At 48.7% G+C, this 17176-nt stretch overlaps 1 protein-coding gene across 1 annotated transcript in view; it reads left to right on the forward strand.

Moving 5' to 3' along the window:
* Positions 1–3106: 3106 nt before the first annotated feature.
* SKAP1 (src kinase associated phosphoprotein 1) overlaps positions 3107–17176 on the forward strand; it is a 138161-nt gene continuing 124091 nt past the window's right edge. Inside the window, exons 1-2 of the mRNA XM_080633345.1 lie at positions 3107–3235; positions 8837–8942. Of these exons, the coding sequence (XP_080489471.1) occupies positions 3202–3235; positions 8837–8942 (140 nt within the window). The 5' untranslated portion in view covers positions 3107–3201. The remainder of the gene's footprint in view (positions 3236–8836; positions 8943–17176) is intronic.

Here is a 17176-nt window from a genome sequence, read left to right on the forward strand (position 1 = left end):
GCCGGGGTTCCAGCAGAGCATTAGCGTGGCGTAGCTGATTTGTAAACCAGGAGACATTATTCAAGCAGTCAGGTGCATTACCAGATTGGAAAGTTGCCTTGTTTCAAAGCTGTTGGTCACTGTCAGAAACAGCAAATGACACCCAGTGGCCCAACAATTTGCCCTGGAATGGCAGGAGCTGGGATACAGAAATAGATGGACCAGCATCTGTTCTGAAATAGCAGGAATTAGAGTCTGCTCTGAATTGGCAGGAGCTACAGTACTGGGAAGAGAGGACAAAAGGGCAAGTCAGTGCTCTATCCAGGGATATTGAGCAAGATGAATAAAGGGGCTGGAAATGAACTTCCAGTGCTGCAGCACCAGATGAGGTGAACAAATAACCTGAGCCGCTTTAATGAAGCCTGTGATCTTCCACCTCCTTTGTGCGATGGGTGTCCCAGGGTCAGCGTGTGCCCGCACGAGCATGCACACATCCTTATCTTATCTAATGACTCCAAGTTTCAGATTAATTTCAGTGCAGCTGCTTGAAAGGGCTGTTATCAGCCAGGGCTTTGTGGTTTAACCTTGTTACCCTTTTGTTGTTAACCTTTCCTAATGGCAGCGAGGGGAAGGAGAGATCCTGATGCGCAGGGGGGGAGCAGCAGGGAACTGGTGGGTCTGCACCCCCTTGGCTTTGTGCATTCAGCCCCACGTCAGGCAGTGTGACAGGAGAGAGGGCTCTTACCTGCAGTGACAGCGCTGGGGCCCAGCCACACCAGCCCGAGCAGCCTCTCCAGATCCTCTGGTATTCCCAGCAGCGCGGTGGAGGACTCCAGCTCTCCCACTTTACCTCTTGCATCCTCAGCTCCTCCAAGGCTGCCCTGCTTTGTTTCCATAGCTACACCCAATCGCATCTGCTGTCCTGTGAAATTGCATTTCAAAGCAAGACAAGCCTTCAAAGGAATTTGTCCATTTAACAGAATAGCATTAGGAGAGAGCCCGTCTGCTGAACTTGGGACCTAAAATGATTAAGGTGGGGCTTTTATCCTGTAGGGAGGCAGCTTTACATCCAGAGCCCACAGAGCTTGATGCTACACAACAGTGATGCAGGGGAAGCTGCCAGTCACTGCAAAGCCTGCCCAGCCTCCTCCCCAGCTGACCACAAACCTATCTGCACATCCAGAAATGGAAGTGGCAACTGAAACGGGAAGGAAAACCAGGACATTTGCCTGGGAACCAGTCTGCCCAGCTCCATCTGCAGCTGCCTAAGGTTGAGAGGAAGGCTTGGCTTGGTGCTAAGGCTTTGGGTAGCAGCACCTATGTCTCCGTGGTAGCTGAGCCTCTATGCTTCAGTATTTCTGAGTAAAAGGGATTTAATAGTAACAACAACTGCTGCACAGTCAACCTGGGCTTAAGAAAACCTTCCTATAGGGTGTGAGGGGAACATTCTTGGTGCTGTCTCCAGCTGCCAGGCCCATGCATGCGTAGTCCAAGAGCATCCAGGGTGCAACAGCGCCAGCCTTCACACACGATGCTGCTTCCAGTGCTTTACAGTAACCTTAAGATCTATAGCAGAAAACCAAAGTCACCCCTGCCACACACCTCAGATGTTGAGGAGGAAAGATCTAGAGCTTTACTGTTGCCATAAACACTGCAACAGGAGCAGGTTTGTTGGGTGAATATGCTCTTAAACAAGGATCACACCCATGGCAGCAAAGTAAAGCAAACCCACACAAAACACCTGCAAACCAGGTCACTGCTTGCTTGACACGAGGAAAGAATTCTTCCAGACCCTAAATGCGATCAGTTCAGCTCTTGGGCAAGACCCATGAGCAGGTACCCTCGAGTTCTCTCTTTATGCTTTCAGATCTCTGGGTGAGCTCCAGCAATGCAGCAAACGTGCGAGATGACCCTTTCCATTGCAGTTGCATGAACATTTCTTCCTCTGAGAGTCGCATTGATCCAGTGTTATTGATCCTCATGGCATATCCGAAGGCAGTTTCTCCTGTCTAAGGGACCTGGTTCATTCCATTAGAAACTCGGTTTTAAAGGCAGCCTCAGCAAGCAGCTGCTTTTATTTGTAGGCTGTAACGAACTGACCGGGATTTCTACACAGACCTGTTCAAATATTTATCCCTAAACACCTCTAGGTGAGAACACGGATACGGATCCATCTGCTATACACGTTCACCTCCACTACGCACACCACCACTATTGCATACACTCAGAAGCACTCAGACGTGTCCGGAGCCTCAGGCACCTGACAGAGATGCACGTTTTGCTCCCATAGGAGACTCTGAGCTCTCTGAATCCTGACTCATGAAACCCTTCCTGACTAGGCGATGTCATGGGAATGATTCCTGCAATGGATATGCCTTCTAGCAAGGCAATCTCCTCCTGAACTGCAGTGACATTCCATGTGCTTTAAGACCTCTGCATCTTGTACATGCTCAGGAGAACCTTTTCTATGTGCTATGATAATAAATACTTGTTTGATAGCAGGAGATTGCAAAGGAAGGATGGGATCCCGCACACTTAACCCATGGGAAATCTTAAACCCGTCTTTGGAATCACTGATGGGCTTCATCTCATGCAATGCCATTTTTGGCTTGTAGAGCACAGATTGCACTTATTGCTTGTCATAAAGCAAGTTAAAGTGTGCAACCCTGCCGTTTGTCTGGGCAAGACACAGAAATAGGAATGGCTGCTACAATCTAGGCCCCTTCCTATGCAGGATGCAGGAAAAGGGGAAGTTTTATTGCAGAGCAACCCATTAGAGGAGGGAGCCTGCCTTTACCTGACACAGATCCAATCCCCAGCTCCTGTTGGGCCAGGATCCGGTGGAGGAGGTTGGATCAGCCCCACACAGCCCCAGGTGAAGCTGCTGTGCAGCAGATGCACTGGATTAAGTGGTAATGAAAGAGGTGCCCAAGTGCCACCTATTAAAGCAGTGATGGAGAAGATCAGCCCCAGCTGGGCTGGTTCTGGGGCCAGGCACCTCTGTATTGTCTTAGCTGGAGCTCTGGCTCCCAGGAGCTGGGCATCAGCCGCCTATAAAGAGCTGGGTTGGATGAGGAGGAGGTACCAGAACAAAGCCTGATGGTTCCTCCCCCTTTTTTGGGGTGTCTCCGCCTTTCCTGTGCTTCCTTTCTCCCTCTGCCCCGAGGGACAGGAGCATCGGCAGCGGGTTTGGCTCCTGTGGGAAGGAAGGTGGTGGGTACCATGATCCCAGAGGACATTCAGAAGCTTCTGGAAGGTAACCACACCTTCCCCCTTGCCTCCCCTTCTGCTCAATGGGGGAAATGCGCTGTGGTTGCAGGGGAAGAAGCTGAAAAGCTTTTTGTGCCTCACTGCTGAACCAGAGAGGGAAGTGGAGGGACTGTGGGCACTGCTGCTTCTCTAAGCTGATGGGTTTGGGGTCCCAAGGTTATGTGTGCCCTCTCTAACCCCAGAGAGAGCTATGGGATGTGGCTTGGTGGTCAGGGCTTTGTAGGTGCCTCCATGTCTGTAAGGTTAGGGAAGCTCTTTGATTGTCTCAGGATCTGTGAAAGGTGCAGAGGCTGCAGGATTGGGGGCTTCTTTGGGCATGGTTGGGTGTCCCAGTGTGTGCTTTCGGTTCAGGTATTGAGGCTCCATGGGTGAGCGTCTCCAGGGGGAGGCAAGGGAGCCAGGTACAAAGGATGGAAGAAGCTTGTGTGCTGCAGGGAGCTCGCTCGGTGGGCTTTTGGTGTGGCTGTGATAGTGATGCCTCCTGGCTTTAGCTGTTGTGTGAGTGTTGTATGTGGCATTATGGATGCAGTGAGCAAGCTCCATCAGTGGGCTGCATCCTCAGGAAGGCTTCAACCCCACCGAAAATGGGGCTGCAGCAGAGAGAAGTGCTGGCTCCAAACCCCCCTTCTGCTTGAGAACCTGAATGTGGCTTCCTGAGGCCTCAGCTTCCGAGTGAATGAGCTGTGCTGAGCCCTGACACCATTTACTCCTATGTGTGTGTGTGTAAGACGACAGGCGTAAGACTTGTTTTTCATGGCTTCCTTCACATGCTTGAGCTGCAACACCTCTACTTGTTGCAGCAGTGGGTCAGCCATGTAGGAACCATGCTGAGCTCTTCTATTCAAACACGCTTCACAACCATAAATGAGCTCTAGGTGGGCTTTAGCAACTCCTGCCGAGCCCATGGGGAGAGAAGTGTTGATGGAGGTGACTGCATTAGAACCTGCCCATCAATAAGTCCTCAGCAGTGCTGCAGGCTGGAGCCATGGTGTGAGCCCATCACTGATCAACAGTGCACGTGTAAGGACGCATCCTGCAGCTGCGGGTGGGTTGGTGGTGGGGAAGGAGCCGTTAGCATCTCGCTGTGGAGATGCCACAAGGTTTTGTGACCTTTTGCTTCCTGTTGTGATGGGTCCTGGCAGCACGGAGCACTCGCCCTGTCCTCTTGGAGATCACAGGATCCCAGACAGGTTTGGGTTGAAGGGACCTCAAAGCTCGTCCAGCTCCAACCCCTGCCACAGGCAGGGACCCCTTCCACTGGAGCAGCTTGCTCCAAGCCCCTGTGTCCAACCTGGCCTTGAGCACTGCCAGGGATGGGGCAGCCACAGCTTCTCTGGGCACCCTGGGCCAGCGCCTCAGCACCCTCACAGGGAAGAGCTGCTTCCTCTTATCTCCAACCTGAACTTCCCCTGTTTCAGTTTAAACCCATCACCCCTTGTCCTCTTGCTCCAGTCCCTGATGAAGATGCGGGATAACTTCCAGCCCTGGGATGTGTCAGTCTCGGAGCCCATCAAAGCTCCCTTCCAAATGCTTTGTGTCTTCCCCCAGATGGAGGTGTGAATTTTCCCCTCTGTTCTGTGCTCGGGGGCTTGGGTGAAGTTCACCCTCTCCTGGTTTTGATGTGCAGCACTTTATTGTGTGGCGCTGACACCTCTGTAAACAGCTCATTTCTGCACCTGCCACCTCCCTTTAACTTGGGTTATTTTCTTGTTAGCTGACTGGTTTTAATTGAAGGCTTCAGATCTCCTTCTAAAGCACAGCCTTTGTTTGCTGACAGGTCGAGCAGGCTATGAATGGAGATTAATTGCATGTCACATACCCTGGATCAAACTTGCTGCGTCTTAACAATCCACGCAGTCTTAAGGCCTTCCAGTGGCTGAGGAGGGAGGTTTCTAGCTCTGCAGGCTGGAAATGAAGGTGCTTGAGCTATTGCAGCGTTTGCAAACTGCCTCAGTGTAAGAATCCTTGGGTTTAAAGGAAGAAATCCCAAGTAGAGGAGGCACTAACGTCCGTTTCCTTGCATCAAATTGGGTCCATGGTCTGTTTAGTGATGTGCAGAAGCAGAAGGCTTGCTCGTAACAGTTTTGATATCACATAAGCCATCTCTGAGGTTGCAGTGGTTGGAAGCCAGCACAATATGGCTATTCTCTACACTGCAAGCCTGCAGGGCTTATTTGCTGCTTCTGAGGAGGTGTGGTTGCAACAACTGTATTGTCTGAAGTTCCACCTCACTTTGGGCTCAGTCAGGTTCCTTTTAAAGCTACTTAAAGGTATTTCATATCTGTTGAGCACAAACTGCTTCTGAAGGCTGAAACCTGTGATATTTCACTGCATAAACCCAGGGCTTCTGTTTTCCTTTGTAGGAGCAAAGGCAGTCTGGTTATCTTCCCTCCACCTGCCTTGCTTGGGCCTCTTCATTTCAGGAAGTGGGTCTGGAAAGCTATTTCCTTGCTGGAGTCTGGGCAAGAGGGAGGGCAGGAGGAGATGGGGATGCTTGCACAGCCTCAATGCTCATTTAGAAAGAAGCAGCAAAATGCTCTGGTTTGTGAAGGCAAATAAACCAGAGCCAGCATTGCTGGAGCATCAGGAGTAGCCCTAGAATTTAACCACTGGGGAATTTGGGGTTGAGACTTGGAAGCTGAACATTTGGGAAGCTGTTCTCAGTTCCCCTGTTGCCCAATGCACAGGTGAGAATGGCCTCTTCATCCTGTTGCAGGAGGATGAATGGAGATTGCTTCGGTTCTCAAGGTTTTCTCTGACTCAGCTCCACAACAGCAGGAAGGCACAGCTGAAAAGTGTTGTTTCATAATGAAGCCATCCTTTTCTGAGCCTGCAGAAAGGTGGAGAAATGCTGTGTATGAGAGTTCCTGGCTTGGTTTTGACAAGTGGGATGGGATGATAACAGCCTTCGAAATCCCTGCCTGTCTTTGGATGCATCCTGGAAGTATTAGTGCAGTGTCAGGGAAGCTCAGGGTATCTGCACTCTGTCCTAAACTGATTTCTCCCAGCCAGCTGGGCTGATAAAGTGCAGCAGGGATCATGTGAAGCAGCAAGTGATGCTGGAGCAGGCTGGCTCAGTGTTATCTCGCACAGCTGAACCATTGTGGTTCTGTGGGAGCAGTTTCTCCAGGCATGGAGTGCAGGATTGCTGATGGCAGGGGAGCAAAGGGAATGTGTGTGTGTGCATGGAGAGAACACACATGGCACCTTAATACCCTTCAGCTCTGCTCATTGAGTGCTGATTAACTCCTAGAATTTAGTGCTGCTCTTCAAAGGTTATTTACTACCTGGGCTGCAGCGGTTGTGACAGGGCTCTTATGATGCTGTGTATCTCCTGCAGGATTAAAGTGGATAACTGCAATTGCCTTTAGAAACTCCCCTGAAACCCTTGATGAAATCTCAACTGGTTCCCCCCCTCCTCCTTTACCTTTTTAGCTGCAGGAAATGAAGAGGAGAGTCCTGTAAACTTTCCGAGTGGATCATGGAGAGCAATCTATAAACCTCAAGAATATAATGTTACCGACAAGCAGTAAAACTAACATGAGGGTGATTTACTCTCGAGCTGCTTACATATTGCTCTTCCTGATCCACTTTGAGAGTTTATGGTTAGGCTTTCTTTTTCATTTCCTGGTGCTATAAACATAGTGGCTGGCTCTGAAAAGGGGCTCTGCCTGCTTTGCAGAAGTGACCCTGCTTCTACTATAACTTATCCAGCAGCTGATCTATGCTGATGTGCCAGTAAGTAAATACTGTATTAGAGCTAATCGTGTACTCATGGAGCTAATCTGGGCTTGAAAATGACAGAGGGATGCAAGTGATGCTTGCATACGTTCTGGGAGCAGTTTGGTTTTCGTGCTTGTTCTCTCACAGTGGAAATACAGCCTACATATATATATACACACACATATATACAGTATATAGCTTCTCTTGCTGAGCCATTTCTACTGTGCTGGTTTGTATATAATAAATTGGCCCCTTAGCCTCATCTGTTCTTCGGCAGCAAGATATATCCCTCGTGCTTAGATATATGTACTTGGGTACTTCCTATGTAATTTGTAAGCGATGCAAGCCTCAGCATTGTTAGACATGTCATAAGCTGGTACTGTATCTTGGATGTACAATTAAAACTGCAGAGAGAGGTACTGGAAATGCAGTTTAGCCTAAGGATTACAAGATTGGCCTGGGATTTAAAAAGCTTCACTTGGATGCTCTGGCAAAGCCTTTGTCTTATCCCAGGCAGGCTGCCTAGGGCTGAATTCCTAGAGGTGAACTTGGTATTAATAGGCATTTTGGCCTGATACATCTGTGCTCCTGGAGCAACCAAAACTGCTGCTGGATGTAGGTGAGGGTTGGGAAGTGATGCTGTGAATGAGTGTTACTGCCCAGCTTTACGCTTTAAGATGAGATGTTAGCAAGAAGCTCTTCCCTGTGAGGGTGCTGAGGCGCTGGCACAGGATGCCCAGAGAAGCTGAAAAGAGAACTGGACCGTTAAGGAGGTGTCATGGTCTGGATTGACTCCTCCTTCCCAGGCTGCTGTGGAAAGGGTTGAGTCTCCCTGGTCCTGCCCATCTGTCACTCTTCAGAGGAGGTGGGAAGGGGGCCCTATTGCTCGGGGATGCCCTCAGTGTCCTTCCTTATGCTCCTCACTTTAAAGAGCTCATTTTCTCCCCCTCCAACCTCTAAACCTTTCTTGAGTGTGTCATGAGCAGGCAACAAAAAAGAACTGGGGCTCAAGGTTTGAACAGCAGAAGGTGTTTTCTCACGTGGCATTTTGGTCTTGAGCTGTGCTTGCAGGTGGAGGAGCTGTGCCCCTTTCTGGGGTGTGCTAAACAGTGCTGGCTGTTGTGCTGGCAGCTGAAGCATAAGGAGCTGAAAGTCTTGCAAGCAAGGTATTAAACTGACATTAGTGGCACAGTATGGGGCGTGAGGTAAAGGTTGGAGAGGCTTGTGGATGTACACCACCACAGCTTTGAAGCCAGCCTTTTTTCTGCTAGGGGCTGCGAGCAGTGATGCTGCTCAGGTACAAGGGTGATATTCTCCGTCTACAGAGCTGCTGTGATTGGAGCTGTTTTGTTCTCTGAGATTTGAGGTGTTTTTGTAAAGAACACAAATATTTATGCAAATGGAAGACAATCCTTTTATCCTCCAGTTCATGTGGAATTTCTGCGTATGGATGTGGTCTCCAGGTGGGAGAACCCATATTTACTGTTGCCTGGCTGTCTCTGCTGAGCTAGCATAGGGTGTAGGATTTCAGAGGTAACCTTGCAGGAGAACCCATGTTGGGATGCTGCTGCACAACCAGCCTGGTTTTCAGCGCTTGTCCTTTAGGAAGATCATCCCCGTTGTTTGCTTGCCTCATACCATGGCAACTAAAGAGAAGCTCTGTCATATTTAGGTCCTCTTCTATTCACAATCACTTCAATGTCTCAACTCCTCCAAATGAAGTCTTCAGATTGACTTGTGTCTCAAGATCAGACTGCTTGGTACAGGGCCTTGAGGGCTTCCCAGTGCACAGCCAGGGCCAGGTTTCTTAGCCAAGAACTGGTATTTCTCTGCCTGTGAGTTTTAACCTGTGGCTCTTCCCCAGATGCTGAGGGCTACCTGGCTGATGGGCTGCAGAATGAGAAGCTGAGTGCCAAAGCAAGAGAGCAGAGGGATGCAATTCTCTTTGGCTTCCAGCAAGTCAAAGCCAGGTTTGTGTTGTCCCATTGCTTTCTATTGGGAGTGCTTCAGGGTAATGTCATGTCTTGGGGTGCCATGTGCTGTAGTTAGCTGGACAACTGGCCCATGGCCTGGCTGTTGGTGGACATTCAGGGCTTGGTATAATGTGAATGCGCTGCACACCGGTTTCTGCATTCTTTAACCAGTTTTATGGGTGTCTGCAGAGTTATTATGTGTTTCAAAGTAAAAAACCTTGCCTTGGGCTCTGTGTGTGCAACTTCTTGCCTCTGGGTCTCTGATTCTGTCCTGTTCTTCCCTTTCTCTTGTGCTAGAGAGGATTCTAGGGGAAGAATCCATCACTTGTTTCCTAGGCTCATGGGTAAATCAGTGCATGGCAAAGGCTAATTCTTCTGGCTTGCTGCTCAAAGGATCTATTTCACAAGTGGCTCCTGAACTCAAATCTGGCTTGCCTGGACTTTTGCTACAGTAAAAAGGGATGAGAAGGAGTTCTGGAATTAAAACTTGGGTTCAAAATCTCATGTCCTCAGGACCGTTCAAGTCCTGTGTGCCAACATGAGCTGTGTCATTTGGGTAAGTGCATGAAGCAAGCAGAGGTTGTTCTGTTGTGCTAGTGGAAAATCAAGGATCATAAAGAGAGAACAGGTTCCTGGGGGCTTAAATAAAGCTTTCAGCCTCAGCTACATTACATTACATGATCCAAAGCTTGCTGTTCATGCTCTATTACAAGATATGAGTTGTGTCACTTGACGTTCAGGCCTGACAATAAAGCTCAGGGTGGCTGACTGATGTAAGCATCCAGTTTAACTAAAACTGCTGTCGAGTCCCTGAGAAGGGGAGGATTTTATCCTTTGGAAGGGCACAGCCAGCCTCTATTCCCTGCAGTCCCACTGCAGAACTTTGCACGATGTCCTGCTGGATCTTAATCGATCTTTCCTGCTGCCTAATTAAGCATCAGTTTTACTCAGCAACTCGGGACTGTGTAATTATCAGCCTGGGTTGCCCTGAATAATTGAAGCAAGCTGAAGGCAGAAGATGAAGCCTTTGGAAACTGGGGCTGTGGCATACCTAATGGCAGAATGTGTGTGTAGCAGTGCCCTGTGATGTTGCAGAGAAGAGAGCTTTCATTGCACGTTTACAACAGATTGATGTGGTTTAGCTCCCCTCATTGGCAGGTATTGAGCTGGGATGGAAAGAGTTAAATAAGCAGAATTCTGAGCCGGAAGTATTTGGACCTCGAGTCAAGCTTTTATTGTATCTGTTCTAGAAACGTGCAACTTTAAAAGTGACAACTCTTCATTTGCACATAGTGCAACTCTAATGAACTACAGACAAATAGCATGGAACTTGATAAATGTAAGGCAGCTGGCAAACTTGGAGTTACTGCCTTGTTCCTGCTTCCCGAAGTAGGTGGTCTGCCTCCGTGTGCTGCTTGAGTTATGAGCAGTGCTTGAGAGGTGGGGAAAGATGCTGCCATGGTCATCATCCTGTGGACCTCTGGCTTCCCAGAGTGTGTGGTTTGATGTGCCCAAGAAGGAGCAGCCTTTATGGTCCTGGGGCGAGCACTGGTGCTGTGATGCAGAACACAACCTTGGCTTTTAGCTCTGTCTCAGCCTAAGAATTCAATTTGGGATGCAGCTTTTACAGCGAGATCTCCTTGGAAAAGCAGCTTTGCTGAAGCAGCCTTTGCATCGGGAGGAGAGGGGATGTGCACGTTCCTCCTGGATGCTCAGGTTAAGATGTGGGCCTCCATCCTGTTGCTTATTGAAATAAATGGCAGGTACTTCTGGAGGGGAAAGGGAGCCCCTTGAGCAAAGCCTGTGGGGTGCTGCTGATTTCCTACTTGTGTTTTATTGCTCAGTGGCATTTGGAAAGGGTGAGAAGAGCTCGGTATCCAAATGTCCTTGCTCTGACCTGAGCCATTACTGCAATGATTTGTGGTGGGAGATTACAGTAACGATGACTGTACCTTTTGATTTGAAAAGATCCCTGCAGGTCCTGCTCTTAGGGCTGAGGCCCAGGTTTGTCTCTTGGGGAGCTTCCTGTGGCTTTTGTGGCTGCTGTGCAGGAAATCATCAGCCGTGGGCTTCAGGAAGCGCCTGCCTCCCCTAAGCAGCCCCTGTGCAGGGTGAAACCCAGCTCAAGCGTGTAAGGTTTCATTATTGGCGTCCATAATAGACAGAAGCAAACTGCTCAACTACTGGGGAGAGACACCCACATCTCTGAAAGGGAAGAGCTTCACCCTGAGCCAGCCTCAATACCTGCTCCTGTAACTTGGCTATCGCTGCTCTCCCCGTGGCCTCATAGCATTCCCCAAGCAGGAGGTCTGCGGATGACTCCGATGGGAACAAGTGGTTGGGTTTGATGCCTGCACGGGCTGCCTGTGCTGATGTGGGGAGCAGTGCTGTGGGCTGTGCTTGCAGGTTATCACTTTCCCAGGCAGGTTGGGGTGGCTCTGCTTGAGGAGCTGTGTCACAGGCAGTAGCTGTGGGAGGCTGTCACCAAATACCTGAATTATGGGTCCCTGCACCCTTTTACTGTCAGAATTCAGTTGGTTGTTTAAAGAGCACTGTTGAAACTCAACAGTGGGGGTGTTTTCCCCTCCCTAACTTGGATCCTGTTCCATGTTGAAGTATTTCCTATGGAAACCCAGGCCTGGCATTTTTCCCCCCCAGATCATCTCTTTGCTTTTGTTGCTGATCTCTTTTTCACTTGCTGTCCCTGGCATGCAGGAACACAAGCCCAGGAGCACACCTGGAGGCTTGATCCCCAGATGTAATCAGTGTGAAGGATGCGGATCTCACTGTGTCCTGACTACAGGCTGAGGACTCTGCTCTAGTCCTGAATAGGGAGAGTGTTTGTGATGGAGAGTCCTGAATAGGGAGAGTGTTTGTGATGGATCGAACCCGCTTAGAAAGCAGTTTGGTTTGGAGGGCAGGATGTGGTGCCAGGGCAGAGCTTTGCTTGTCCCTCAGAAAGCCCAGGAGTCATCAACTGCTTCTGTTTTATGCCCGTTGGTGCTGAGGGTTTGTCTCAAGTTGTTCCTTAGGAACACTGCTGCTGTTCCCTGTGTCCAAACAAAGCCGCTGCGGGGCAGGAGCAGATGTCCGGCACCTGGGATGCATTGGATACATGACTCCGCTCAGGAACACAAGCTCATTCTTGTCCTTTGGCAAGAGCAGCAACAAAGAAGAAAGTCCTCTTGCTGTTAAATGACCTCACCTCAGATTTTCGACATTGCCGGAGCACTTACAATGGCAGGGGGTGAGATGGGGAGAAAGGGGTTTATTGAAGAAGCTATGGAGATAAATGGTCCCTCCGCCTCCTTGGAGTCGGGCACTCACTGAAACTCCCCATTGGGAGGCAAGTTTGCAGTGATGGAAACAAATCCTTAGTATTTTTTTCCCTTCTCCCTGAGGTGAAATGTAATAGTGCTGAGGGGAGAGCGGGGCAGGCCTGGTGTGTGTCAAAGCAGCGGTGAGGAGAAAGGGGCTTAATTCATGTTGAGCTTCTTGCATGCACCCACTGGGAAACCCAAAGTAGGCGCTGAAACCCTACCTTTAATTTGCTCTTCTCTGGCAAAACCAATGGTGTGAACCTGAGGCCAAATCCTGCTGCTCCTAACTAACACACAGGAGCCCTTTCTGACATTCCTGCCTGCAGCAGGAGCTCCAGCATAGACTGGGCTTTGGGTAACAAGCCCCAGCCCTCGTTTTCCTGCCTTGTTCTCTAACCCTCCTTAGCATGGATGGCAATGTTCCCAACACTAACACTGTGCTATGGGTGAGGAGCAGCCTGCATGTGGGCTTTTAACTCTGCAGTGCAACTTCTCACTTATCCAGGTGATGTCCTGGCCCACGAAGGAGAGCCTATGGAGAACAAGGTCTTTCCTGGACCTCCACAACTGCCATGCTGGTATCCATGGGCAGTGTCACAAGCTCCTTTCCTGGGGGAGTGGTTTAGGGGTCTCCCATAAGTCTGGGCTGAGGTTTCAATGTCTGATTGTGCTGCTGTTATAGTATGTAGGTCATGCATGTTGTCACAAACCAGTAAGCTACTGGTTTTACTGGTTGGCGGGTGTAGCTCATCTGTAGATGCTTCAACATCAGGGAACCTGATCCTTTCTGTGGGAAGGCATCATAGTAGGACTGGAAAAGATTCACTAATGGAAATACATCCAGAATTTTGTCTAAAGCAGTGTGTTTGCCTTGTTTTAATAAACTTCAGCCCATATTAACGACATTTATTACTTCACTTTTCAACCTTCTTTCAAAGTTTTAAGATTGAAATGAAAGAAAATGCAATTTCAGGGTAATTTGGCTTCATTACTGGAAATGCACTGCCTGTAATTCCTACCACTGTTCAACTCATTATGCTGAATAATGTGTGAGACCAAGATAAAAAGGAATGTAAGGATGTGACCTGATGGGCAGATAATTGAGCTCAGCGCATTAGTGCTAGGGCTGGACTGTGGCCCCACCACATTGGCCTTAATTAGGCAAAGTGCTGTTCTCCTCCTTCATATTCTTCAGAGAGCTGGGAATGTATTTGCTCAGCAAGGAAATGATCTTGCTGAGCAGGATTTCATTCACACTTACTTTGGCCATTAAATACAGATCTGTTCAGCACAAAAGTCAAAGCAAGTCCCTGTCACTTTGCAGCTTGTAGATTTGCATTTTCTAGACTAAAAATGAGCTCCTAAAGTTGTCTGCCTTTTCCCCTGTGTGCAGGGGAGATGTGGTCCTGTCCGGGATGGGGACACACAAATGTGTGTTGCACCAGCTGCTGTTAATGGAGATGTAAAGCATCTCACCACCTTGCACTGGTATGTTGTTGGGGCAAGTCCAGAGGAGGCCACGAGGATGAGCAGGGGTTGGAGCATCTCCCATATGGAGCCAGGCTGGGAATATTGGGGCTGTTCAGCCTGGAGAAGAGAAGCTGTGTGCAGATCTCCAGTGTCTGAAGGGGGCTACAAGGTGTGGTGGGGGCACAAATTCAGTTTGTCTGTTATCATATTCTACCTGCTTTTATACCTGGGATGACCACAGCCATTCACTCTGCCCGTAATGCAGTCTGGTGCCTTCTGGGTTAGGCTCCTTTCAGTAATATGCATCATTTTCCATCCCAGCTGATAAAATTACCCCGGTTTCCCTATCCATTTCCTTGTGAATGCATTGTTAATCTGAAACCTGAGGACTGTAAACGATTGAAGCTGTGTAACCAGAGTCTTTGCATAGCTACCGCTGCTGTACCATTTAACAGAACCCATTTGAAGTGGTTTGTAACCCACTTTGCTAATGGTGAGCTCCCCAGTCCCATTTTCAGCTGCTTTTTTTTCCCCGTCTGAAATCCCGTACAGCATTGATTTTTCAAACTCTTCTTTCTGCAAACATTAAACCCCAACAAATCCTTTTGCAAATGAGACTGTCTTGGGCTACCTAATGCAATAACGTCTGTGGCGATGGTCGTGTTCTTCACTGGACAGGAAAAGACAGGAAATCTGATAGAAACCTGACTTTATGGTTCCTGCTGAAATGGAGTCTGAGAGGGAAGTGGGGTTTAGACTCTTTATAGGCTTTAGAGCTGCAAAGAGACCATTATCACCATCAAGTTTGACCTTGTGCATCATACAGAGCGTACGATTTCAGACAGCAATTTGTGCTTCTGGTCTCAAATGGATCTGGTTTGAGTCCCTCAGCTCTGGGGTTTGCTGCAGGTGCTGGATGCTGGTCAGCAAACTCGAGTTGTGCATGGGAGGAAGGGGATATTGATAATGCGTTTTACTGGATTTCTGTGCATTGATGGGGTTTGTGACCCCCTCAACCCCTCATGCAACAGAAGATTAGAGGCCTGGGGTAAATCTGCTGCTTGGGTTTTGTGTAAAGGTTGGAAATGTAGGGATAAATCCAAGTTATCTTGGTGTTCCAAGAAAACACCAGTCCTGTGCTCATACCAAAGGGCAAATCCAGACCCAGTGTGGCAGGAGTAATACTTCCATGGTGGGAATTCTATCGTTGCATATTCCAGGGCTTAATCTGCCCTTCCTTTTGGAACAAGAAGGGATATTTCTGGGTCTCCCTGCTTTAAACACTGTTGCTGAGGTGATAGGAGTGTTGAAGTAACTTCTTTGCTGGCAGCGCTGCTTGATCAGACCTGGAAGCATCACTGTTTTCAGGTGACTGCTTTAAGGAAAAGAGCTGCGCAAAGCTATCTCTACTCTCCGGAAGGTGAATCCATCACACAGGACAGCCTGGAAGGGTTGGGATGTGGAGGGTTTATTGTCAAACTCCACAAGTACCTAACTGATGCTCTTGAGGTTGCTTCCCATCTTGTTTCTGTTATAAATCAGTGCAAGGGTAAGATCTGTGATCAAGGTTCTGGTGTATCCTGGAAGCATCTTCTGAAGACCAAGCCCTGCTCTGTGCAAGGCAGCAGAAGTCTCTGGTCCTTACAGACCAGCATTAGTTCTGGCTTAAAACTGTAAAGACAATGGGTTCCAGGGGTGAACAAAGCTTTCTGGCAACCCTGCCTCCCTTTCCAATGCGACAACAACGTTTTCTTCTGCTCTTTCTCATGGCAATTCACTCTTTGGGCTCTGCTTACACACTTGAGTTGCAGTTTTGATCAGGTCCAGCTGGAGATGTTGCTATGAGGAGGTGGATGAATTAGAACTGGGATCTCTGTGTGTGTCAGGAGCAAAGGTGGTAACCATTTCCAGAGGAGCGAGGCCCTCTGATGTTTGCTTGTGTGCTGTATGGTGAGTACCTAACCTCAAAGGCTGCACAGTCATGGGAAACACTTTGTGTGTTGAACAGAACAAATCTGTGGCTTCTTACTGGCCTGAAACATGGCCCGAGGAGATGAGAGGTGGGTGGTTTGTTGTGAACCACGTGGGGGGAATACTTGGAGGCTGTCTCTTGTTCAGGTACTGGCAGTGCAACAGTCACTCTTTGGCTTTGGAATGGAAATTGGGTATTTTTTGGGTTCGATCCTCACTTTGCACCAAAAATCCCTATAGATTCCTTTGGGAGCTCATTCTGCTGAAGCCTGTTAGTTATTTGATGACTTTTCCACGTCTCCCTCCATTTCCTTAAGGTCTGATATAAACTGGACCTTCCTCTTTGGCTGGAAACTGTTTGCTGTGCTTTGCCTTAACTGGTTCTCTGGCTGTGGGATGGTGCATAGGAGCTTTATTAATCAAGTGTTTAAAAGCATATAACCAAATAGATGGTCTATTCCCAAACTTGCTGCTTAAGAAAATGGATGAGAAGCTTTTATTCTTGGTGCTTGTGAGATCTAAGAATTCGTTATTAAAGATGAAAATGTCAAAGTGATCCCAAGGCAAATAACATCCGACATAAAGATGCAGTTGGATGAGGATTAAGCATCTGGTTGCTGACTTCTACTGCCTGGCTCAAGGGGGGAATGCGTATGGAGCAATTACCTCTTCTTTTAAGCACTTGTGAGAACTGACTGGACACTGCAGAATGAACCCCTGTGGAACTGCCTCTTCCCCACAGACCAGACGTGTTAAAGGTGTAACGTGTTGTCACTCTGTATTGGCTTCATTGGGACCAGAAATCAGAGTTGGCCTCGGGCTCTGTGCCTTGCAGGATGGCCTGAGATGCACAACTTGCTTCTGCTGAGCTCCTCTTCTGCTGCACTGAATCATGCTTTAGTCTGGGATCTATCAGCGTGCACATGACTTAGGACTACGGATATACTTGAACTCGCCCTATTTGCTGCCTGGGTTGCTGCAGCAAAATGGGTGTTTTGCCTAAATAATTGCATTTCCTGGGTAAGGCAGGAATAAACCCATGAAATCTTCTATCCATAACTCGCTGTTCATGATCTGCAGGAAGGGGTGGGGGAAACATCGATGCTGAAAGTCACCCTCCCCTGTCTGACATGTACAAAACATCAAGGGGGAAAGCACTGCTGTGTGTGAGCATCCTGCAGCCACTGTGGGCAGTGCATGTGGGGGCCTTTCCAGCCCTGAAGAGAAGTCATTTGTTCAAGGTTTCCATGCAGCCAGTGGCAGATGAAGGAATTGGATCATTCCTCTTCTTCCAGCAGAACAAGACATTCTTCCTCCCCACTCCCCGTTACGTTTTAAGCTAACTTTCATTCTCTGCCTAAGCCTTTCCAGAGCGCAAATGATCAAAGCAGGAGATTAAAGACACATCCTGATCTGATGAGATCAGGAGTTTTGACCGTTTCCTTGTGCTAGAGAAAAAACAAAGCATCT

The sequence above is a fragment of the Psittacula echo genome, assembly GCF_963264785.1.
Source record: "Psittacula echo genome assembly, chromosome: 23".
Lineage (NCBI taxonomy): Eukaryota > Metazoa > Chordata > Aves > Psittaciformes > Psittacidae > Psittacula > Psittacula echo.